This window comes from Xiphias gladius, chromosome 23 (genome assembly GCF_016859285.1).
Source record: "Xiphias gladius isolate SHS-SW01 ecotype Sanya breed wild chromosome 23, ASM1685928v1, whole genome shotgun sequence".
NCBI classification, from domain to species: Eukaryota; Metazoa; Chordata; class Actinopteri; order Istiophoriformes; family Xiphiidae; genus Xiphias; species Xiphias gladius.
Genome location: NC_053422.1, coordinates 15,366,600 through 15,393,243, shown reverse-complemented (window position 1 = coordinate 15,393,243; position 26,644 = coordinate 15,366,600). Strand labels below are relative to the sequence as shown.

The following is a 26,644-nucleotide window of genomic DNA, read 5'->3' as shown; positions in this document are numbered from 1 at the left end:
CACTCATGATGGACATGACTGTGTAATGGTGATGATAAAGCTCTTACATCTGCAGGGCCTGAGGTCTTTTTTGTACTTGTTCTTGCTTTTTGAGAAATCTTCATCATATCTGACTGTCAGTCTGTGACCATGTTCTTTCTGACTGTCCATTTCAACTCCACTAGACTCTTTTCCCACCTGTCTATCTGCCTTTCTTTCAGTTAACTCCCTCTCATGCCGCTGCTCTGTCTGTCTGCTCATCACATTGCCTGGTACTTTGGCACCATGTGGGAAGCCAAGCAGAACTCACGGCCTCTAAGACTCGTGTGCTGCAGCTCAGAAGAGGAACTATTGTATATGCACAGCATAAAGGTGTAGAGAAAGTCAGCCTGGGAGAGTAGAGTCCTCACACTAGAAGTCCAATCACACACCTTTTATTATGAGTGCTTCTATCTAAGGTGAATGTTCAGCAGTTCAGAAATTTGGAAATTGCCCCCAGGCCACTCATACGTGATAGTTGATAGGAATATGTGAGGATAATGGTGTTCAAACATCTCATGCATTTAAGCAAACAACTGATGCTGCACTAATGTAACATAGACTGGTAATTTGTGTTATCACACCTGGCATTTGACCTCATCTATCTTATCAGCTGTAGCTGTGTTATATACTATGCTATCTGAAGATGCTGGCAGCAATTTCATAACTTTCTGACCTGAACATGCTAAACAAAGGTGTGTAAATGGAAATAGAGTGCAGTTTAAGCTTAGATATAAACATACTACAGAGAAATGCTCTAGTATCAATTGAACATATAGACCCAAGTGCAGGAAGATGGACAGACAGGTGCATAACCAAATAAGAAGAACAGGCAGACGGACAGGTGTGCAGTCTGGTGCGGTAAAGTGCCAGGAAAACTGAATCACAATCATTGTACAGCTTGCCAAAACAACTAGAAACAACAATATGGTGGTAATGCTCTGAGGTAATTCTAACTTTATCATGTTTAATCCTTCAGCTTTTGTTGTATTGTGGAGGTGGTACTTGGGTGCAAGGCAATAAGACCATGGCAAACTGTGATGTGTGATTTCCTGGGAGTACTCTTAATCAGCGACAGCAAACAAGCCCACAGCACAAGGTTTATGCTTATGAGGAGACAGATGCTATTTTCTGGCAGCAGATTGTCATGGTTGGAAAGCCTGTTATAACAAAATTCATTGAGGGCAGAAATTCAAGTCACACACTGGACTGATGCTCATTTTCACTTTTCTTTATGTATTTTTAACTAATATAAAAAACCTGGAAGGTAAATTATGCAAACGAGCATAAACAAGACCATCATGCTCCACTCAATGTATAGATTAGTTTTGAAACTGTCTTTTGCTCCAGCCTGATGAGATTACTGATTATCAGACTTGAATAAAGACTGAGCTGCTTGTGAGTTCTTGAGTCAAGGCTGTCTTGCAGCTACAAAGTATGAACCTAAATGAACTGGATTAAAAAACTGCAATAACAGAATTTTCCACTCTGGTTAGTATACAAAATAACAGTGTGTGACAACATAATTACAACCCGACCTGTAAAGCATGTATTGCTCTATTGGATTGAGCAGAAATTGTGTAAAGCCATCTGTTTAAATCTGTAGAATGTCTTCCTCTGAGAAAATCAATAATGATACTGTATGTGACAGAGAGAGACCTGAGAGAGAGTTCTCATTTTGAGATGAATGATGATAAACAGCCTTGCCGACAGAATCTGTCAGTGTCCCAAGATGGATAACTTTCCTACAAATATCAGACAACGACAGTGAAAGATCCACCATCACTCTTGGTGCATCTGATGTGAAAGGATGGGCAGGCAGAGCTATGGATAAGATAAAATGAAGGAGGGAAGCAGAAGCGTTGTAGCTCAGATTGATGTGTTGCAGGACTTGTTGGGTCGATTGCTTTACAAGCAGGCTGATATACAGTCTAACGCAACAAATTGAATGTGTAAATGCTACAGTAAAATTAATAGACTTTGAATCACTTGTTGCTGATGTGGATAATATTTAAACGAGTGACAGAACATATTAAGGCATTGCATGGTTGGTTATATGTAAATTGACTCTTCGGGTTAAAATGTGTGATTTACCCTTTGAAAAGAATGAGCCTAATAATTAAGTTGAATACAACACTTTAGCAGGTAAAGTGCATTTAAAGTACTGAGTGTTGTTCACCCCTTTTGTAATTGCAGTTTGATGATTCAATTATCAAATACAATAATAGCATGCGCCACTTTATCTGTCGAACTCAGACTACTAAGGGCTAAACAAAGATTTTGTTCCACCTCTTTTACAGTGTAGTCATTCTGGAAAGGTTTTGCTTCATGGCCGATATGGAGAGGAGGATATGTACAAATAACTGACTGTACCCTGGGACTTAATTAAATGATGAGCAAGGTCTTGTGCCACAGGAAAACCTTACCAAATAGTTTGGACTGGCACTAAAAACTTCTTAGATACTGTCACAACATCTCCAAAAGCTCCTCTTGTTCTCTTGTTACTGTCAAATCCATATTGATGTAAAATTAAATGTAGCCTATTTTAGGAAATCAATAGGCTGAGATTGTTTGCCTCATCATTAACCGCTTGTCATATCAAAGTTATTTTTTAACAAACACAACGCATTTAAATTATACAAATATTGATGCATTTTTACCACAGCTCTCACTGACAGCTGCCATCTCATTTTCACTTCCATTTGAATCTTGGTCAATAGTTGTGTTTATAGTAGAAGTAAAGCAGAGTGGAGCCCTCTTCTACAGTACAGTAAACACGAAATGGTGCTGGGGAAATCTCTAGTTTCCTACCCACAATTTTGTTAAAGCTGTGAGATATGATAACAATTCACCAGTGTTTGTTATAGATTTTAGAGAGTGAAGCATCCCATTCACCACTCTCCTTATTAAATTTAACCAAATAGCGTGATTGCCAGCATTAGGCCTGAGGGGATATTAAAGTTTGATCTCTGCCACTGATAAAGCACCATGGATTTAATGAACCCAGCAGTCTCATCAAGGAGGATATGTGACAGTTTATATTGTCCAGGGGATTTCTTTGTTCTATGGCCTTGTCTAACAGTAATAGTAACATGGGACCCAAATTAGATACTTTTGACCTGAATGCTTTTTTCTTCTTCTTTTGCAGACAATTCTGATGTAAAATGACCAGTGTCAGGCAATCATGTAGCGTTACTGTGTGTGCCTTTATGAGACCGTTTATGTATGTTTGTAAGAGTAAGTAAGAAAAATGCAGACATGTGGACATAAACGTGTACATATGTTTAGATATAACCACATTTGCCCTGTACTGAACATACCAAAACATCTTATCTCGCATCAAGGCATAACTTACGTGGTGAAGGCAGGATTGTATTTGGCTCCCAGGTAGTAAGAGTACAGGTTGAACATGCCAATCATGAAGGCCACAAACACCATGATGAAGATGACCATGAACTTGAAGATGTCTTTGACTGTGCGCCCCAGAGAGATCTGCAATGGACCGAAGCTCTCATTGGCTGGCAGGATGTAGGCAATGCGTGAAAAACTCAGCACCACAGCGATGGCATACAGGCCTTCTGAGATGATTTGGGGGTCAGACGGGCGCCACTTGTTCCTGGCTGGAGGAGGAGGAGAAAGAGAAAGACTGACTGAATAGGTTTATAATTTGTAATCTGTGGGTAATCTGAATGAGATACTAACAGAGTCAAACCTGAGAGTGTTGTGTAATTGTTTCATTTTGAGGCAAACTGGTTAATTGCCATTTTGGACAATAAAAAAATGCCCTTTGTTTCATCTAAAATCTGATGAATCAAGCAGGCAAGTATAGCGCCAAAATTAATGTTGAGTAATTCATAACTCCTTTTATGGATTCAGGACTTAACTATCTTTCTGACATCAAATTGAAACATTGGATCTAAATCTGGTTTATTGTTATTTTTGGTAAAACTTTACATAGTCCCCCATATTTAGCATGTATAACTCCTTAAAACTACATTACAGTGTGTTATAAACAATTTATTAAAAGTTTATATAGTGCTTTATATGTGCTAAATACAGAGGGTTGAAGTAAAGTGTTACCTCGTTATCTACTGTTCATCTCCTTCAAATTACTGCTGGTTAGAGTACAGTATGTGCAGAGCAAACATTTGGGTACAGTGCGATCTTAATGTTTGCAAGAGATGTTCCTAAAGAGCATAAACATGGCTTTTAAGAGCACATGCTTTGATGGAGGAGAACGTACACTAAGAAGATGGATTAAGTGAGGATGAAAAGAAGAAAATTGGATAGAAGAGGGAGAGGGAGGAGGGAAAGCAACGAGTAGGAGATTGGTGGACAGCGAAGAGAAGGTATAACGGGATAACGTGTCCAAGAAGTCGACAGGAAGAGAGGCACAGCCACAAATGTAGAAGGAGAGGATAACTTAGCTAGATTGAAAAATGAGATACAAATGAGATCAATAAAGCAAAGACCACAAAAAAAGGGAGTAAAAGACAGTCTGTTTTACTGATTTGCTGTTCAACTGTGAAAGCACATATGTCATACACAATATGTGCACTTTTCAGTGCAGATGTGGAGCACAGGTTATGAATGAATTAATGAACGCCTTTATTGTCATTGCACTATGTACTTATGAGTTATGAGGATTTTAACTGACACTGCAGTAATTTACAATACACAATCATGTATTTCCTGATGTGTCATGCCAGAGTCAGACCACCAGATGACAGCACTGATGAAGGTTCGCTTAGTAGGCAACTAAGAAGTGTACTATCCAGCAGCCTGCAGGCTGTAGCAGTTTTCTTATGGTTAAGAGGCGTATTGGGTCTGGAAGTGAAACAGAAGTTTATATATTCTATGTTCTTTAAGTGTTCCCGATTTGGGAAGGAAAGGGCAGAGTAGGGACTTTAGGTATTAATAATTGTCTAAGATTTGACTTTCAAATATGTGTGAACATCTTGAGGTAAGTATGCAATGATGACAGTTTTATCTAAATGACAAATGTACTCTCATCTTCCAGTGCCCCAGCTAAGATTTTTAGTTATTCATGAGATTTTTACACAAATAATCACCAAATTTGCTTCTCCTTATCAGTGATTGATGTAGCACAACAATGATTCATGTAACACATGAAAGCTTTTTATCGTCTTCTGTCAAATTGGCCTTTTTTCTGGAAAAAACTGTCTGGTAGATAACAAGTAACACTGTTTAACATTTTTGTGCCATACAAACAAGCCCAATATACATCAGAAGAGCAGGTCACAATGGCACAGTCACAATGGCTAAGAAAAGTGCCACATACAGGAAACTCAGACTCAGTAACTAACATTACTGCATTACTGCCATTTGTTTTATGAATATTTTTAGAGTAACTGCTTACCATAAGTGAAGTAGGCGACTTCGTCAGGCAGTGAGGCATTGGTGAGGTCTTCGTCTGGTACATGCATGTCCACATACTGCTGAGCTTTCGACGCCTTTAGGAATGCCATGAAACGTGCCGTGAAGGATGCCACGAAGATGGACAGCATGCCGAAATCCAGAACGTTCCAAAGGTGCATCACGTACTCCCTGGGCCCATCGCTCCAGATCTCCTTACATTCTGACCAAATCATACCTGGGGAAAGAACGTAAACGCACACACGCACACACACACACACACGCACACGCACACACACGCACACGTACACACACACACGCACACACACACACGCAAACGCGCACACACACACACACACACACACACACACACACACACACACACACACACACACACACACACACACACACACACACACATCAACTCATAGATACATTGTGAAAAGATGGGAAATACAGAAGATATATACAAATACACAAATATAAGGAAGCTCTCACAGGCACTCATACGCACAGACATACACACAAAGAAACTTGCGCATACACAGATGCTATCAACAAATAAGAAAAATTTATACTCAGTCACAGTCAGACATTCCCACTTGTAGCTCAGGTGCATACAAACACACACACAGTCACACATACACACACACACACACACACACACACACACACACACACACATTAGAAATTCCTCCTACACAACCACTCTGTCTATTTGGAGCCAAAACAAGGAGAAAATTACTGAAAATTCGCCCTGATCATGATCATCTATATCACAATTACTGGGCCTTCAAAGCATGCATCTGGAATTATAGTTACCCTGGTTTACATAAGACACTACTCACTGCACACACCTACTCACACAGAAACACACACAACTGAGCACATGTAAACAAATAAAAACAGAACCAGATATGCACCAACTTACACAAACCTCACACATAATGCTATTATATATCTGTGTGTGTGTGTGTGTGTGTGTGTGTGTGTGTGTGTGTGTGTGTGTGTGTGTGTGTGTGTGTAGATGGAAAGAAGAACATCAGGAGATGGGAAGCAGCTGAGGTATGATAGATATTGTCAAGGAATATTTATCTGTCAAGTTTGTCTTTGTCTTTTTGTCACCCCCTTCCATCTCCCTGCTTCTTCACACCTGCCGTCTGGAATGCCACACACTCCAATCCTCCTTTTACTTTCAGCTGTCTCCCTCAAATGACCCATCTTTCCCCCATTTCTCTTTCTCTCTATCCCTCCCTCTAATATTTCCTCAGCAGGAGTGGATTACATTACATTATATTTACTCTCGGCATTGTAAAAAAGTCGTTTTTTTGTGTATTTTTACTTTTTTGAGTTTTTTTAAAAATTAGTAATTTCACTCTTACTTGAGTATTTTTTAACTGAAGTATTTTAATTTGCTAAATTTAAAGTCAAATCATTACAGAGTAAAAACAAAAGTCACATGACTAAGTTATGATTAACCGTGTGAGTACGCAACAAATGAAAATCAGCAGCAGCAGAGAAGAAGCTGCTGGTGAGTCTGCAGTGTCATGGTCTATGGTTACTGGAGGGCAGAGCTCTGTGTTCAGATAGAAGCAGCTCTCAGCTCACAGTCTTCTAAATGTTTAAATCCACTGACCGAAGGTCAGGGGGTGCGAGGGGTGCGTTTGCACCTGGGCCAGGTCTAACTGTGCAATACAATTTAAGGATGGTTTGATATGCAGCCGTGGTTAAGATTAGCCTTACCTCGGCATAGATATAAAAAAAAGGTTGTATCTACCATAATTTATTGCTGATTTCATGCACCACCTGCCGATCTCAGCAAGTGTATCAAACACACCTGCCATGTCGCATGACCAACAGGTGCATGCTGGGTCTGGCTAAACACTAAATGCTAAAATACTGACGGTGGATCGTGATACGTTCACTTCTACCGTCCGTGAGGTGTGCACCACCTTTCTGCTTTTTCTGATAATCCCTGTTGTGACTGCAGAGCTCATTGACCTCAATGTTTGAAAACTTGGAGAAGCGCAGTGAGACCGTAGAGGCTGAGGGGACTGGTTATATTTTACATTTTGAATGAATCAGCAGAAAAGTTGGATTTAGAGCAGAATGTGGAGGACTGTGCGGTGCACCAGACTCACAAAGTGACATTCAGACACGTGAGTGCAACAAATGACTGATGATGGTAACTTACTGTACAGAGGAGAGCAATGCCTAGCAACATAGCATTTTGTCTGTGTTTTTCGGCCGCAGCCGCTGTGGAGTTTATACAGAATAGAGTTATAGAGTTTATGGTTTTTATTAACATTTTTAACAACCCCTCCTCTTCTCCCTACATTTTAAAAATGTAATGTTAAAATTAGTACATTCTGAGTATATTTTTACACAAGTAATTTTACTTCTACTTGAGTACAATTTTCCAGTACTTTTTCCACCTCTGTTCCTCAGCACCATTCTCAGGTCAATCTCCAAATTTCCCTCCAGCATATTGTTAGGACTCAGCACGGCTACTGCTTCAGTTGGTCTGGCCTGTGCTGCATCCAACCAGCAAACTTCTATTTGATCTTCGATAGATAAAAGAGAATTAATTGCTGCATTGCCATTGCCTTGGCTTTCCTCCACCTGGTTGGTAGGGTGCTGCATAAATCTTTAATTCTGCCTCATATCAAAGTAGGGCAAAAAGGTTCCAGATTCGTTCCAGGAACTTTTCTGATTTATGGGGAAGGCGTATTGTTGTAAAAAAAACTTTAAAGGATACTTAGGATTAGCATCAAAAACTTTTGAAATCTCGGCAGAACCATCAGTATATACTCTTCTTCCTAGAATCTTGAGTACATCCATACGGATTAACAACAGAATTTAAAAAGAAAATCCACCAGGAAATGTTTTGCCTTGACTATCTTACATGTCAAGGTTATTTCTTATCATGATGGAGAATCTGCCTTGACAGTGACTATCTTACATCTATTTGCATTTTAATTGGCTGCAGCTGTGTTGAATATCAAACAAAGCTACAGTGTGTGTGCACTGTGTGTATGCGAGAAGGTTTCTCACCCAACACCCATTTCATGATCAACATCTCTGTCCAGGAGAACTGAGTGGTCTTGACCCTGAACACCTGTCGTGGGTGGTCTGTGATAGTCTCATTGGGCAGGTTCTTGACACCCTCAAAGCGGTCAGAGGCGTTGACAACCAGCAGACCCAAGAAGATGGTGAAGGAGACAGCGTGGGCCACAAACTTCATGAAGGGGCTTCGCAGGATCTGACCAAGCTGGAAGTAATATGATAAGAAATAATAGGAAATAATAAGATATGCAGTATGTTCCATGGAAATTCTCCATGGGTCTGTCACCTTTCATATTATACGTAGTCATTTTATCCATTTTTAAAATAACAATATTGAGTAGATTTAAGGTGATGTCAAAGCTGTTTGTCAGTGCCATGTACACTAAAGTAGAATGACAAAACACATTACACCATTAGACATTTTCACTCTTCATATTTGTTTGGCAGTTGTGTTCACTGGCTTTTGCCAACACAACAGCCCGCAAAATCATTTTTTGTGTCAGGGAGTCATGTTGAACAAACGTGTTTGACGTGTAGTTTTTTGAACAGTTAAAATAGTGAGAAACTGCAGCCAAACAAAACATTTGTTTTTTATTTACTGAGATAATCCATGGCTTTTGCACAGTTCATGAGATTTTGGTCCTCAGAGATCAAAATTTGAAAAGCACCACTACACAACCATCTTAGCAGGCAAACAGCATCTGTTGCGATTCATTGATGTGCTTAACAACCGATCACTTTCACAGCAACATTATGCTAGAGTACCTGGATGCCAGAAAAATCAAGAGTTTGTGGAAATGCACCATATGGAGACAATGTAAGGAGGGTTCAAGATGCCACCACAAAGAGTGACAATTTTATGTTTTAACAAAAATATGCAAATTACGGACAAATACACATCTATGCACACACACACAAAAACACAGACAGACATACACACACACTTCCGGCCCCATACAGACGTCTGAGATCCCAACATTTGCTACTCTCTAAACCTGCTGTGTTCAATATTAACTACCCACAGGGTATCTCTACTCTCTGCATGCACAGTAACACATAAGATTCAATAGCTGTTCCCATGCCACACACACTACTAAACCACGTGGGAAGAGGTTGTCTGGTAAATCTTAACCCCGCAAAACCTCCTCTAAACCTGCTCCTGTCACTGGGATGGCTCTTCATTTCTCTCAGTTGCATTGGTGATAAGACTGATCCATTTCACCCCGCAGCTTAGATGAGACGGTCATCCTAGAATCAGTCCTAACACTATGTGAAGACTGCAGCCACATGGGTTTCTTTTTTACCAGTGTGATGGTCACGAGAGCTGATCTTCTCTCCTTCAACGAAATGGTGGCTGCTGGCAGAAGGGGCATGAAGACTAAATAAAAGATGTTTGATGGGAAATGAAAATCTCAGGAGGCCAGAATGGAGCTGCTGTGTCCTCTATTATTCCCTAATATATTTTCACCTGGGAGAATCAAACCTGACATACACTCAGTGCAGACAGACATCTGCTGTGAAGTCTCTGTTCTCACTGTTACTTCCTTCTCCATAAATCACACACAGATACACAATCCCATTTACTAATATAGATTATTTAATTGACCAGCCATCAAACTTGCAATCACATATTTGACTATATATATCTTGCACCAACAACTCCGCCACCAAACCCCTTTGCTTTCAGTTAAGTCTAATACTTTGTAGGTAATATCATTTTTGCATCCTTACTGACAAAGGTTAAGGAGCGCAGGATAATTCAATAATGCCCAATCATTCCATCACTGATAAATGGATTGTGACTCTGCCCTGCGTGTATTGATTGGACTTTATTTCTTGTAGTGACCTGGGTTTGAATCTCCCTACAGACAAGAGAGGAAATGACAAAAAATGACCCCAAAAAGACAGAGATGCAGGGGAGGAGAAAAAGGAAATCTTGTGTGTGAATAAAATGATCAAAACCCCAAACAGCAGGGTCAGAGTTTGCCTGCAGAGGGACCGTAGAGCAAATTAAACTGATGACAGACTGCAGAAAAGTAATTAAAGAAAAAATCATTAGCTAATATGGGAGTGTGGGAGCAATATGTAACATTTATAAATGTCAACCTATCATTGTCAAACTGATTGTGATAGCTGGTATAATTACATAAATAAATTGCCTCTACATTATGCTAGTAGTACGGGTTGAGTGTCTGAAAATTAGGACGTCATTTATCATAATTTCTGTATCATGTATTTAGTATATACTTGTATTTAGTCGTCTTTCCTCACACAAACCTGCGTACAATGTTTCACTGTAAATGTGTACTGAGGATAAACAGCAAGTATCATATTAAATAAATAAAGTCATTGATGCCCACTGGCCTAACACTGTGCCAACATATAAATGAAACAGAATAACAGGGCTGGGATAATAAATTCATTATTTTTTTACAATAACAATTGAAAAATTATCTGCAATAATCTAATTTTTAAAGGAATTGTGTAAATTAAATAAACACTGACTCACTAATTTATACAGAAATAGTTCATCAATAATGAAACACAACAAATACAATTTTCCTGGGAAGTGGTTTGCTGTGCTGTATAAATTTAATCAAATATTGAGACAGACTTATTCCTTGACTAAAGCATGGTGCTTGTTCTAGTGGAAAGGAACCTGACAGCCAATCTCAGGCAATTTTTTTCTCTATCATTGCTTGTGTTTTTTTTATTCCATGTCTCATCTCTTTCCTGTCACTCATGGAAGGCTGCAGAGTATTCTGATGTGCACATGTAATATATGTCCCATCACTTTCTGCATGTTTTCAACCCATTTTTCATCATTTTCAATCAATAAGAAACATTCTATATCAAAATATGCATCAGTTTTTCATCGCTTCCACTTCCACCATAACTTCTTTTTCTCTTAAAAGAGATTTTCAAAGTAATTATATCCATGTTTTCTCTGCCTTCGATGACTTACTACTTATGTTTGAACAACAAACATATCTTCTTCAGCTCTCTCCGCTGATATAAAATGTAATATGTTTTGGGGTTCTGATAACAGTGTATTGTGGTGCTGTAAACATTGAAAATATTATGAGCTGTAAGAGATGAGCAGAACAAAACTGTATGATTGCGCCAGGTGTAGAAGGGCACACTACACAAAATCAACCAAAACACATCAATGCTTTCTCTCTGCAACCTGCACCTGTCCTGATGTATTTTTTCTCATACACTGTCTATATCCATTTAATATATCTTTGTCACATTGTCATCAAGCATGCATAAACATCAATTTTGTCTCTCTAAATTGTTTTTTTCCCTTCCCTCTGTAGTTCTACCTTTCAAACATCTCAAATGTCTACTTTCAGTATTTAACTAGTCTTTTTTGAATCATGTACATAATAATAAAAATAATGATAATAATAATGCACAGTTACAAGGTGCTTTGCATCCTATATTAATTTGTTATTTCTCCACACCGCTACTTTTTTTCCTGCTCTCTCAGCTGCATTCGAAAACGGCAGACTGTGACAAACAGGCTCATCAGTTGGTTGATTCGTTATCAAATGTAATCACACACGCATGCACGTGCATACAGAGCATACATGTAAATACACACGCAAACACACACTCAAAACCACACATGAACGTAAACAGGTGTTTTTGTGACACAGCGAGGTCTGAAGCAGCTTGGGTCCCGTTATTAAATCCATGTCTTGCTGGTGGAGACACACTCTCAACGTTACTGGTCTCCATCCTCTAACACACACTTGACATCAGCTACTCTTTCTCTTTTAGTCTATAAAAATGACTAACTCATTAGTCACACCTAACACTCAAAAGTCCTCAACACTTTTTCTGAATCTTAGCGCACGCAAGCATGCACGCGTTGCTGTGTGTGTTTTTGTATGTACTATGACTTCTGGTTCTATTATGTGCTCTAATGTTCTATTTGTTCTTTGTTATTCTCTTTTTATTCTATAATACTTGAGTTGTGGCAACAATTCTGAAAGTCTATAATCCACCAGCAGACTTAGGCAGCTTAAAGGCATATTACACACCAGAAAAAAAAATTGTTGGATTGATAAAAAAAATCAGTATCTTTGTTTCTAGAGCCTTTTATGAACAAGTGGGGCAAAATGTAAATTCTGCCCTGAGGAGAGGGACAAGGCCATTTTGTAAACTAAACCAGGTTTATCCTCTATACAGAGGCCATTTTAGAATATCACAGACTAAGCTTGTCAGGCTCAGTGCTACATTTAGGTTCAACTGCCATTATACTTCACTGTCCTCAGCTGTACTTAGGATAAGGTGTGCTTTGATCTGAATGCTAACATGTTAACAGCTCCATTACAGTCCTTTTACAACCCCATCAACAGCCAACATGATAACATCAGCATGCTTAAAATGTGGCTTGTAGCTTGTAGCTTTCTCTATCATGGCACAGCTTCAGTAAGCTTGGATTCACCTCAGTTACAATGTTACAATTTTATTGTTGAACCTGTCTTATAGTGAGAAAAAGTATCAAAGCTTCTTGGAAAGATCTCCAACCGCTCCTGCATACTGTAAACCACTTTTTCACTGTGAATTTGTGTGTTTATATGTTTAGGACACTATTTTTTCCATGATTTGCTTCTGTTCGTCATACTTCTTCATGCACAAATCTTTTGGCTCTTTAAAGCCTTTGAATTTATTCCTGAGAGGACCACGAAAATGTGGCCAAATTTAATGGCAATCTCTGCACTAGCTGTCAAGATATAGACAGACCAAATTATGAGTGTGGCTAAAAACATTACAGTTTTCCGATTTAAAGAGCACTGTATGATCACTATTGGATTATAAGGCCCTGAAGCACTTTATCACATTTTATTAATGCTGCATCAAGCAAATTGTAATCTAGGAAGTGACACAATATGACTGAGCTGATCATGCAGTTATGCAATTCTGCTCATCAACCTGGAGTGGTGTATTCGGTTGGTTGTGTGTGTATGTGTGTGTGTTCATGTCTTTCTATGGTTGTGTGGATACATTTTGGTTTTAAACCATTGTTGTGAGGACATTTTAGCTGGTCCTCACAAGTTCAAAAGGCTGTTTGAGGGCTAGGACTTGGTTTTAAAGTTCAGATCAGAATTAGGTTTATGTTAGGGTTGGGGTTGGGGTTAAGCATTTAGTTGTGATGGTTGAGATTAGGGTAAAGGGTTAGGGAATGCATTATGTTAATGAGTCCCCTCACAAAGATATAAGTATTAATGTGTGTGTGTGTGTGTGTGTGTGTGTGTGTGGTGTGTGTGTGTGTACGTGTGTGTGCGTGTGTGTGCCTGTGGGTATGTAAGCCTGTGTGTGTTTCTGTTTATGTGTGTATGTGCGTGTGTGCGCGCGCGGTCGGGCGTGTGAATGTGTGTGTGTGTGTGTGTGTGTGTTTGTGTGTGTGTGTGTGTGTTTGTGTGTGTGCGCGTGTTTATCTCTGGTTCAGACCAGTGGAGATGATTGGACAAAGAGTTGGAGAGCAATATACTGTACATTTTCATACCTTGCTGCATGGCATTATCCAGTATGCGATGGCAAGGAAGGGCAAACCTACGGTGACCCCCAGCACTGTCCAGCACTTCACACCGACTGACTGCTGCCTCAGACCAGGTAGGTTCTCATACCAGATAGTCAGCAGCTGCTGCTGGCAGTTGGGATGGGCAACGAACTGGAGAGAGAGAGATCGGGACAAGAAATTTAAATCAATGAAGAATCAAGGGAGAGGAGATGGGGGCACAGGGCAAGAAAGGTGAGAGAGGAAGGGAAGAGAGGAACAATTAGCAAACAGACATCAATAAAGATGTTTCCAGAGAGGCAATACTAATTTGCTTCTCTCATTCTATCTTCATAAAACATTCAGATTTTTTTCTGATTGTTTTACAGATCCCTTGGGGGTGATTGAGCAAACAATTTGCCAATGCATCACTGTGAGCTACACTGAAATGGCCCAGTGGTCACAAAAAGGAAGAAGTTTGTTTATCTAACAGGCTGACACCAGAGGCATAGTTATAATGAGGTTCAATATTTAGAAATAAAATACAGTTTTTCTTTTCTTTGAGATACCATGGTCATGGTCATCCATGCTAGTGTTAGCTTGTCTTTTCAAAATGTGAAGGAACTGTTCTCTATAACAGAGAGGAAGCTGGTCTATTTTTTTCAAACTTTTTTGTTTTATGGTCCAATCTCCATCTTTCCATTCATTATTTTCCACCCCAACATCCTGTTAAGATTATCATGCCAAAAACAGCAAATTGAATTTCTTCATTTCTGTACAGTCTAAAGTACAGAACAATTACTATCTTTATCATGAAAAGTATGCATGCCACACATGATACATTCAAGTGCTTTTGCAATACATTGATGCAATGAGTGTAAAATAAATGAAATTCAAAATTATAATGTATGTATGAAGATGGCTCCTGTTACTCTTCTTGATGTTAATATTCAAGGTATTCCTAAGAAGGGGAGTGTGCAGGCTGCTTTTCCATTTAGAGCTCATCTACTGTGATTCATTACACTCAAAATATATCATTCACAACACGCTTGCATTCACAGCCGCCACTTTGCCTAATTTAGAAAGAAAAAATGCCATCAAGCAGGCTGGTAAATCAATTTAACATACAGTATGAAAAAGAAAGCATGCTACAAATAAGGAGGACTGAGTGTTCACATTCATTACTAAAGCACATTTGCTTTATTAGATAGGGCTTGGCCCGGCATTTCAGCATCTGTTGATGATATTACTCCAAGGAAGGACATGATAAATGGAAGCTACCACTGGTCTGGTGATGTATTAGAGGATGCATGTTTTTGTTCCAGCTGGAGGAAGGATGTGGACAACAGAGCAATCAATGCTCAGTAGGTGGTCAACTAGTGTAACGATCAAAATCTGTGTTTGTGTCTTGTTTATCGTTCACATCTAAGATCTGAGCAACCGAGCAGCCTCCGTCATCACATTCAGGGAGAATTTATATGAGCTGACAACTGACATCCTCTGCTCGCATCCGCCGATCGAATCACACACACGAACAATGTGTATATGTGCACTCAGTCATTTCAACATTCAGAGGGAAGCCAATCACAACCATCCACACACCCACCCTAAACAAAATCGTGCTTAACATAGTTTCCCACTGGTGTCCAGTGACCAGTCTATAAACACACTGACCCATGACATGAACCCTGCCTGCGTCCAGCAACATGCATTACATAGTCATGCTCCACCTGGTTTCCATGGCGATCTGTCCCTCCCTTTCTCCTCTCCTCCTGTGTAATTAGCTCCCAGAGTATTGGTCACGCTCTCTTGTACATGATAAAAACACAACTAAAACAGGACACACAAACACATACACTAGCACACTAACACGTACACACACTTACACATGGGATTTACTTGATTAGAGAAAGCATGCAGCACATGAAGGTCAAACAGGAACCTGTTTGTTTTAGAGAGAGTGTGTACGGCAGGGTAAAAGGGGGGAAAGGGATTTGGTTTGACATTTAGTAAGAACACCTCTGCTCAGCAGGGATTAGCTCTCTGACATAGAGGCTAGTTTGTTGTTTACATAGGGCCCTATGTGGCCACTTGTACAAAAATATACAAACATACTCTACGTATATGTGCAAAAAATGTCTCATAGTCACTAGCTTACTTACACACACAGATATGTGCAAGTCAAGTTACACATGATTAAAACACTTGTTATTCTCTTGTGTTAATCCTCATCAAAACATACTTTTAAATTATGACACATACTGTACCTAATTTACTTTTGAGAGAATAAAACCAACATTTAAAAACATGCTCACATTACAGTTTATCATTATGAACATGTCCTTATAATGAAGACTAATACTAAGCTTGTGAAACGAGTCGATGATATTGTCTATGGCTTTGGAGGAGCTTATCAAAGTCTGAAAAAAATAACCCATGTTTGTATCATAGTGGGAGCCTGTGTTACAATCTGAGCGCGCTAAGTTTGAAAAACATTGGCATTTTGACATGAACCCTGTTCTCACTAAATGTGAACTCACTTCCTGCACTGAAAATAAACATACTCAGTGGCTTTACTGTGTTTGAATGAACAACCACCACTGCCATTTTCCTTCGTCCTTCATACTGTGTTCCTGATCATCCAGGTGAAAGCTGGTCACTCCCTTTTGCCCACTATAGAAGGGTATCAAGGAAGATGTAATTTGTATCAGCCATGCTCATGAGACTCTGGAGTACATGACAGCCTCTTAACAGTAGATTCTTGCAACAAGATTTCCGGCTGTGTGGTTTCAAGGCATGTGGACAAATTTAAACTGCACTATAAACTGCAACTGAAACTACTCTTTTCTTTTCTTTTCTTTTTTTTAAACAATTAGATTTTTTGTAGTAGATGGCTGATTGATCAGTTATTTTTTGGCCATCTCACCTTCTTGACTTCGTACTTGATGGCCAATTTGACACGGCTGAGGCAGGGTCGGTTGTAGGGGCTTGGGGGGCACTGGTCCACGTCGCCATTCAGTATGGCTTCCACTTCCTCTGTGTCCCGACAAAGGTCCAACACACCCACCACAAAGTCCTTACACTGCATGGACAGCTTACGGTAGTCATTCTGCATGAGTTAAATGAGGATAATTTAGTGGGGAAGAGAAGCTTGAGTTACAAGACAATGTAAACATTAACTTTGAGTCAAGTCATGTCACCAGCTGGTTACAGACAACGCACCATTCTTCAGATGTATAAATGCAACCAGGATGACCAACCAAGAGTCATCAAATCATCACTGTGCCTTTAGCTGCTGTCTGTTTTGTGGCTTTTCATACCGTCCTGGCATTAACTATGTTTTTTTCCTCTTGTTTTGAAGGTCTTTCTGATGCTTCAGATGGGGGCTCAAATCAATTAACCCTCTTTGTGTGTCCTGACTGTCATCTCATACTAGCTGTTGATTGGTTATCGACTCATCTGACACTTGTCTTTGCCTTTGTAAATTGTAGTCAGTCACTTCTACAGTCCTTTGTGTATTTTTTTTAAATATTTTTATCATTGCCAGTAATGGCTTGAAGCTGCTTCTCCTGCCCTCTGTGCCTGTTGGTCTACTGAAGTGTGGGACCTTGCCTGTATGAAACCTTTTTTTTTTTTTGGTTAATGCCTTGAGAAATGTCAACCTCCAAGAAACATTTATTCCCATTTCCAATTATAATATGGCTTGAATTTTTAAATAAAAATGGAAAGAGTGACACTGTGGCGGCTGTGGCTCAGGAGGTAGCGTGGGTATTCCACTAACCAGAAGGGCGGTGGTTCGATCTCCGTCACCTCCAGTCCCCAACTAGAAAGCGCAGTATGTATAGAAAAGAGAGCTGTATGAATTTGTGTGTGTGAATGGGTGAATGTGGCAGTAGTGTAAAGCACTTTGAGTGGTTGATAAGGCTAGAAAAGCACTTTATAAGTGCAGTCTATTGGCCATTTACTGTGCTTTGGTTCATCACCTTTCCATCTTAGAGCATCAAATTCAGCTCTCTGCTTTTAACGGAGAGTTGGATTATTTTTAGAAATAGTGTTTGCCTATGGAGGGTGTCCACTTGACTTGTTCTATCTAAATAGCCAACCTAATAGGGTGTACAGCACTAGAGTGCTGTGTGCATGTGTGTTTGTAGTAGTACCAGTCCTTTTTTCATTCTCCCAGTAATTTGACATCAGAACATAACTTCATTATTGTCATACTTCCATGACATAGAACATACATCATAAGAAACAGCCCTCATAGATACAGTACTGTACAACAGCAACCCCACAAAAGCTTTAATAAGGGATCCACTCTGCTTTTGTAATGCTCATTTCAAATGATCATTTAGTACATTCCCATCCACTTGGTTTTATGCACAGTTTGAATCTGCACATGAAAAGCCTGAATGGAAATGCTGAAATTTAAATAAAATCCAAAATATTGCTAGGTAACCACTCCACCAGAGAGACTAAAAAATAAAAAAGGCATCTGAGAAAAACACCACAAAGTTGAGAAGAAGAAGGAAGAGTGTGAGGCCAATCTATTCATTCAATGAACATAATTGTCTTCTTCGGAGTGGAGCAACAAAGGAATGCCATGGATTTAACAGAGTAATTGAAGAGTTACTGGTGAAGTCTTGTTGTGCTCTCTTAATAATATTCACATAACAGTGAATGGACAGACTGATTTCAATTTTATTTTGCAAACCTTTTCTCCTCTCTTTTTAAATGACTGTCTGACAGCCAGCATTTCACTAGAATGTGTGTTTGTTTTCCCTCAGTTTTTTATGAATTGAAATGAAGCATAACTATTGTTACTTGTTACCTTGTTGTTGACAATCTTGGTGGAGTAGACCTAATACTACAGCTGTGTTCCATATGTCAGTAAGAAGATTTGAGCTTTTGAGAACTACAAATAAATACAGCGATGACACCCTAATCCTACGTAACCCCAAAGTTCTGAAAGATTTTTCTTTTGCCCACAAGCTTAAATTTGTGGGCACAAGATAAAAATTATTTTCTTTCAGGACTTTGGGGGCTCCATTTACTTCCTCAGCCATGTTTTCTAATTGCTTAATGAGTCAGTCATCAATGTCCACTGCAAAAATTGAATTGAGCTTTTATTACTGGAACCCTGGTAGCTGAATATAACTTCATCCATCTCACCACAATGCACAATTCCTGTCAGGCCTTTCAACCCTCTCTCCTCCTATTCCTCTAATAAATGTTCTGGTTTCAACCCTTTGCCCCTCTGTCTTGTGGCCCCCAGCAGTTCACTTCTCACCCTTCTTTCTCACACCACCTCCCCTCGCTCTCCTGCCTCAATCTGTTCTTCAACAGTTGGATGAGCAGGGAAGCAGTCAGCAGACTAGGTCTTCTGGCAGGTTTACAGTCCTTAAGGAATGATTCTCCTTATGCATTCACCACCATGTTTGTGCTGAATTTAAGCATACCATTACAGTGTGTTGATAATGCTAACTTTCTTTGAAGTTTTACACAGGTCTCCCCAGCAAAATCTTTATCATTTAACACCCTGGGAAATTACCAGTTCTACTCTCACTTTCTTTTAGGACACATTTTTGCTGCAAGAAGGTATGAAGGTATTTAGTACTTATGTAGAGTCTGTACTGTAAGTTAGTGCACCTACTGACCATAAATATCATTTACAATTCTCCAGCTTTTGACCCTTTTAGTTAGGGAGTTTCTTTTTATTATGACTTGGAAAGTGTTTGTTTTGAATATGAAATTGTGTAATCAGTTTTGTGGAGGCACAGTGTGTTTGCACTCTTAAATACCAAACATCTGCAATTCATGTGATGCATTTTAAAATCTGATGTGGGATGTTGGAGAAGGTAGGTCAAAAGGCCCATCACTATCTGCAAAATCAAAAGTAAATTCTGGGCATCAAGCAATAGCAGCATGTATCTATTACCCCTTTGGGAACATGAAGAAAAAGATGGCATTTGGTGTATTTTACCTTTTGGTTGCAAAATGAAAGAAATCAATTACAATCTCATGTCTGGTTACATTCATGGAAAGGCAAGATTTCAGGGTAGCACAGGTACAAGAATGCACTCTTAATCAATGATATTTGCATCATAATACACACATCAAGAACCAGTACACACAGACACCACACACATACAGTATATGTGAAAATCTAATCACACCTCAAGGTATGTGGTTTTTGCTTTGGTCGCTGAGGTAAAGGAAAGGAAACAGTGCTGTGAGATTGAAAACAGAGACAGAACATGTGAGGCAGAGGGAGAATTGTTACAGATGAGTGGATTTAGGGGGACATTAGACAAGCCTTAAACATGGAGGGAGGGAGGGAGGGAGAGGATCGTAAGATGGGGGGATGAGAAGAAGAGACAGAAAGAGATAGTTATCTCTCTTGCTGTCTATCTCTTACAGCATTTGTCTCAGTTTCTAGCAATATTAAAAGAAACTAAATAAAATCAAAATTGGCATGAAACAAGAACAGTGAAAAAATGTTATTTAAAAAATCAAATGACAACCTCCTCTGCCTTACTTTCTCTCTCTCTTCTCTCCCAAGGGTATGTGTCTGTGTGTGTCCAAAAGCTGTTATGAGAGGTTGATGGGCTGTGTTGGGAAGTGAGATGTTTGAAGATAAATATTAGGCTGTTAGGGAGGCTGCTGTTTAATTCAGAAAACCAAAAACCCAGAAAACAAGCAATGAAGAATCATGGGTAACACGATCTGGATAATATGAATTTAGAAGCTTCTTGAATTAAAAAGGCTGCTTTCAGCAGCTGCACCACAGTTAATAGGACAGTGACGCAGTGTCTTAGCAGTCTTAGTCATTACTCAGGTGTTTTTTATTTATTTTAGTACACGGGCCATTGTCATATATGGGCTCACGTTACCTCTTATTATAAGTGACATTAAAGAAATAGTTCAATGCGTAAATACGCTTCATTGCTCTCTTGCTGAGAGTTACATGAGAAGATCTATACCACTCTCATGTCTGTCTGTTCAACATGATACTACAGTCAGGAGTCTCCACTTGTTGGCTGGAAACCTGTAAGTGAGAGCAAGACTCCGGGAAGTTACTTCCCTCCTCCAAGAAATAATCCAGCACATAATCCAGCATAAAACCACTACTCGTCACTTTTACACCTTGGTTTTTGAACAGATCAAAGGAGCTATGTGTAGGTTTTTGCTATTCTTACATAGCTAACATTAGCAACAACAGGTGTTTACTCAGGTGTTTACTCACCAATCTAAAGGAAACGTTCAAACTTCATTCCTTTACTTGCCAAGAGCTGTCTCCAGTGGTGGTAAGCAACACCAACGTTGATTCTTGTTTTGCTTTTATTTCTATTACTTCTTTTCTACTACTTAAATTAGCATGCTAAACAGATAGCCTCGGCCTGGCTGGCCCGTCTCTTTCTGATAGCAAGCCAGTGTAGCTAGCAGTCTGCCCTGAAGAAGTGGCTCTGCTCAGAGGTTGTATTAAACCTCTTGTATTGTAAATGTAATGATGGCTGAAGCTCTTGGCAAGTATCCATCAGCTCCAACACTCCCAGCAAGAAACCACGTCTCCACAGAGTAAACTTACATAAAGCACCTTTAAACAAATTAGATAAAACATGTTCATTCGTGAACTTTTGGCAGCAAGAGGAGATAAAATAAACTACTCCAATGCTGTCTGCTGCAGCATATTCACCGTACAGATGTGTGAGTGGTATTGACCCTCTCATCTAATTCTCAAGTAATAAGCGAAAAAGCGTATTTCCCAAAATGCTGAACTGTTATTTCAAAGAATACAAATGAAGTATTAACCATTGGAGACTGATTTAATGCTCATAAGATCAAATAGACATAGGCAGGCACAATCTTTAGTAAACTGGTATTTTATCAAGAATTGTTCAGTCCAAAAATATAATGACAATGAGAATCATTGCACCGTCGCAATGAGTGAATATTGTTTCAGATGCTTTTATGGAACAAAAGCTGGATCTCTGTATGTGTGGAATGCAACCTAATAGTTGATGCATTTTCAAAACACGCTAGCATTAGCATTATGCTGAAGATTGCATATTGTTTGAAAGCTTTTAAAGAGCTTGGGTGTCATAAAGCTGTCATTAATGGCAAAAAGAATTGTTTGATTTGTTCACAGGTCCCATTAATTCTCAGTGACATTAAACCACAATCTATGCCCTAACTTTTATTCCCCACATTCGATTTCCCCATATAAAACAGGACTGCCTAAGGATATTGGCACACCGTTTTAACATTATTTGATATTTCAACGTAGTGAGTGGTTGACGTGAAGAGGAACAGGGAAACAGAGGGGGTGATAATGAGATGGTAATGAGACAGATGAGCTCCAACACAATTCTGGTCCCTCAGGTGAGCCCTTCTCATTAACTTGTCTGGAGACAGGGAACAAACTGACAAGCAGAAAGGTTGAATGACAAACACTAAGATGGGCAGAAAAAGGGAGGAAAGAACAGACGGAGATGAATGGAGAATTAGGGAAGAAAATGCAGCAACACATGGGCAGACAAAGAGAGACAAATGAGGAGAGAGATGAAAATTGTAACTTTATAAGACCATCATTATCTGCTTGATTCAATTATATGATCATACTTTTAACATTATGATCTCAACTATAAATAATAATTCAGTATAAAATCAATGGGAGCTGTGCAGTGTCTGCCAATTCAGAGTGAAACATAACTTCAAATTTTTTGTAAATATTCATTAAAATGGAATTGTAATCCTGTACTATATACAGTACAAAACGTACAAAGTAAAAGTAATGTTAAAACTCCTAAGAGATTCTGAAAGAAAATCATGATAGAAAACACACTGCAAAATTTGGACAATAAACTATGCATATGACTAATCTAACAGTAAACATGTTATTTGGCTTGAGGTGAAAAAAGGGGATTATCTACAGTAAAACCAAAACCTTCTGCTGGCTTTGGGAATAAGGGATGATAAACAGAAAAGGGCACTTTTCTCACACTGTTCAGTACAAGACTGTCAAAAATTACAATGTCACAGACCCAGCAAAGTGGCTTTTAACAGATCTCCCTGGCAGAGAGACAAGGGTTAGACAGTTCATACAATTATTGCCACACCAAAAACAGAAAAAAGCATTCTGGAGACCTGGAAACAAAGTGGTGGTGTATCTCCCTTGTGTAAAAACAAAGATGATGGTCATGTGCGTTGAATAAGTAAAGACTCTTTCAGTGAGTCATTTTTTTTGTTATTGGCTTATCTTTCAGCATTTTCCTGTCGCTTGGATCCCTTATCTGAATTGTTGCCCTTCAGGCTGGGTGATAATTCAATATTTAATAGTTTAGCGACATTTAGCCAAATCATATTGTGATGATATGATCATACGAAATTTCCGTTGACCAAATTAATTATTCTTAGCAAACTTCATTTACAAACCAAAAAGGAACAAAAATGATCAAAGTTTGATTGTTTCATCATTTAGAATTTTTACGTAAATCTGCATAAATTTGTCCTATCATAATATACTGTATAAAGATAACTGAAAATATCCTAATTACTATCATGATAATGGTTTTATGTCATACGGGCTGGCTCTAAAGGTGAATTATTAGCAGCACAATATATTTTTTTAGGTAAGTCTATCGAGTCTCTCTCATTTGTCGGTGAGTGTGGTAGTCTCAATATACCAAGCCAACTGATTTGGGACAGGTTTGCAATCTGGCACAGTGGAGGGGAATTATCTTCCTCTCCACCTCAAACCGGTACTTAAAGCTTGCCCAAGACTGACTTGCAGTGTAAGTGAGCAGGCATGTCGTGCCCCCTAGCCCGAGCCAATCAGCCTGCTTCATGTCGGAGGATGCTGGCACACCCTGGTAGGTTTGATTCTTGTTAGAAAATAATTGTGACTTTTCAGGGGGGCTTTTTCAGCTTCAGTTACAAAGATACCATGGTGTCTCTGGGTGTGTCTGTGGGATTGCTATGAGTCAAAGATGTAAACACCTTAGATCCAGCCCATTCAAACAATATATATTACACACATGAGCTACTTCACTTATTCCAACACTCGCACACATGTGCACACATGCACTCTATCTTAGTATTTCTCCACCCCCAGCATTTTCACGGAAACAAAGTTCGTTTTAGCGACTGCAGTATATGGTATGCAATCATTTTTCTCTGTAAAAGTGCACAAAAATCTCTCATATTTTACATAAAACAATAAAGTGTTCCACTGTAATACAATTCTTATTTCAACACAACCTGTGGAGGAGATTGCATTGGTAATAGGTAGTTGGAGAGTAATAAAAAGCTGGGAGCGCACTGGGAAATCCATTCAAAGGAGAGTCGAGTCCCTGGCAGGCATGGGTTGAAACATTACCAGGGATGGCTCTACAAATTTTCATTCAGCTTTATATCCCTATTCTGCTGAAACTCAACAAAAAGCCATAAAAAAATACCATGGCCAGTGATGATACCAGAAGGTGATTAAATAATTTACATTTGCAGTAAGGCTATTCATCATTCCAAAATCATAAATATTAAATGTACTGTGTGTGTGTGTGTGTGTGTGTGTCTCATAAGGAGGAGAAAATCCTTTTTAAAGAGAGTATATAGGGATTTAAAAAAAGACTGAAAAAGTAGATTGAAAAATTAAAATATAGGCAAAAATGTAAAGGAAGAAACAGAGACCATCTCACCTTAAACTCTGTCTCTATGTTGGCCAGCCTTGCCAGTTCGTTGCTGAGCTCGAGAGCAGTTAGCACAGGGTCTTCACTGCTGAGCGACAGGTAAGCTGCACTGGCCAGGCCTTTATAAGCATTCATCCTGGAACGAGAGTGACTAAATGAGTCTTTCTTCTGTTTCTCCACACATTCTGAACACTTACAGAAGTAGTCATGCGGCCTTTCTATGCGTGCCCCCTTTGTCAAAAGGATGTGGACGATCTCGTACTCCTGGCAGTGAGCAGCCAGGATGATGGGCGTGACGTCATGTGAAAAACGTGTTCCATCCTCATCATAAGCATAAAAGTCATCATCACGCATCTCCTGCTCCAGGGGGCTCAAAGCCAGTCGGATACCCCCACCAAAGGCAGGGTGGGCGAGAATGGCTTCAACAATTCGAACATAACCCTTGGAGATAGCCAAAAGCAGGCCATCCCCAATCCTAGCCAAACCATCCTTCTTTAGCAGCAGTTCGGTCACTTCTAGGTGCTCATTGCCCACTGCCAGCTGCAAAGCATTCTGACCCATGTAGTCAACACAATTGAAGTTAAGGGTTTTGGATTCTTCCAGCATTTTGCGGACCACAGGAATATTTCCGTATTCAGCAGCGTCCAGAAAACGCTCCTCCTCTGCAGTGAGAGGTGAGCCACGTTCATTGAACATGTAGGCCGGGCCCCGCACTGCTTGGCGACGCCCCTTCTCCCTCAGTGTGGTGTGCCGGCGATGCATGGCTTCCACCCTGGAGACAGTAAAGAGGGGAGGAAATAGTGAGATGAGGCAAAGGAGCAGGGATTAATTTGACAGAGATGGAGGTAGCAGAGAAATAACGCATTCAGGATTCAGAAGAAGAAGATGATGAAGAGGAGAGCAAATGATGGAGCCAAGAGGAAAAGAGAGTATCATTAGTTACTGTACATCAAACTGACTATAGTGAAACAAGTTAAACAAAGTAATTACTGTCACACAATCAGCAGTGCTTAACGCACACTTCTCCTCTGACCTCAGGGGAGGCTCCACCAAGACATCTGTTATATGTCTGACTCTGGCCAGATCAATGAACCAATACCAGGGTCAAAGCTCATTGTGGGGCCATCTCAGGTCAACAGCTCTGATTGGCTAGAGAGAGATGAAGCTGTCACTTTCATTGACTCTGGCATTACAAACTCACTCTATGAGTAAATGTCAAAGTGTCTCTTTGGCCAGTGGTGAATCTGTCTTTATGTATCATTGCATCCATGCACACAGGCATTAACATGCACCACCTGCTCTATACAATATATCTTTATTTGTTTTTCTTCCTAAGTGGAGCAATAGTTCCAAACAGCATCACATCCAAGTAGGACACAGTGGGTAAAATATCAGCTTCATCAATACAGACTTGTCAGATATAACTACATGTACCTTCAACAGAACCCCTGGTAATCACCCGTTACTGCAAAACAGTTTTCATTGGCACTATTGTATTCCTCCTATTGTATTTTCGAAACACAGAGACCTGTCACACTGTCTGCATCTGCTGTGTGGTCTGACACTCTGACCCACAGAGTCAAAAAAGCCTTGATGTTCCGCAAAGCTGGAAAAATGAGAGGGAAAAAGCATTTCAGTCAACGTGGGAGCATAGCAAAATCTACTGGATATGGGTGAGCTTTGAAAAGACAAGCAGGAGCAGTGTTGGTGAAAAATTTGTAGTATTATCCTCACAAAAGACTGCCCAATGATTTTCAATATAATTCTGCACTATTGTGTTATCTGAATTGGTGCAATGACCTTACAAATAACAAGGGATCCCGTTTCACAATAAAACCTGCCACCAAAGTTAAAAACAAAACAAGAAAAAACAAACAAAGAAACAACAAAAAGAAAAGGTTATTTTTAATTCAGAATATTTGTAATTCCCCTTACTTTGCATGTGCATTTGTTTAGGCTTGTGTGTGTGTGTGTGTGTGTTTGTGTGTGTGTG

The 26,644-nt window shown here is 39.5% G+C and overlaps 1 protein-coding gene across 2 annotated transcripts in view; it reads right to left on the bottom strand.

Annotated features, from left to right (window-relative positions):
• The window catches only part of trpc7b (transient receptor potential cation channel, subfamily C, member 7b), a 48,111-nt gene that overhangs the window by 16,681 nt on the left and 4,786 nt on the right, over positions 1-26,644 (bottom strand). For both annotated transcript variants that reach the window (XM_040120077.1, XM_040120076.1), the window contains exons 2-7: positions 24,661-25,423; positions 16,896-17,078; positions 13,979-14,143; positions 8,449-8,665; positions 5,399-5,632; positions 3,374-3,638 (exon numbers count right to left, since the gene is read on the bottom strand). In XM_040120077.1, coding sequence (XP_039976011.1) covers positions 3,374-3,638; positions 5,399-5,632; positions 8,449-8,665; positions 13,979-14,143; positions 16,896-17,078; positions 24,661-25,423 — 1,827 coding nt within the window. The remainder of the gene's footprint in view (positions 1-3,373; positions 3,639-5,398; positions 5,633-8,448; positions 8,666-13,978; positions 14,144-16,895; positions 17,079-24,660; positions 25,424-26,644) is intronic.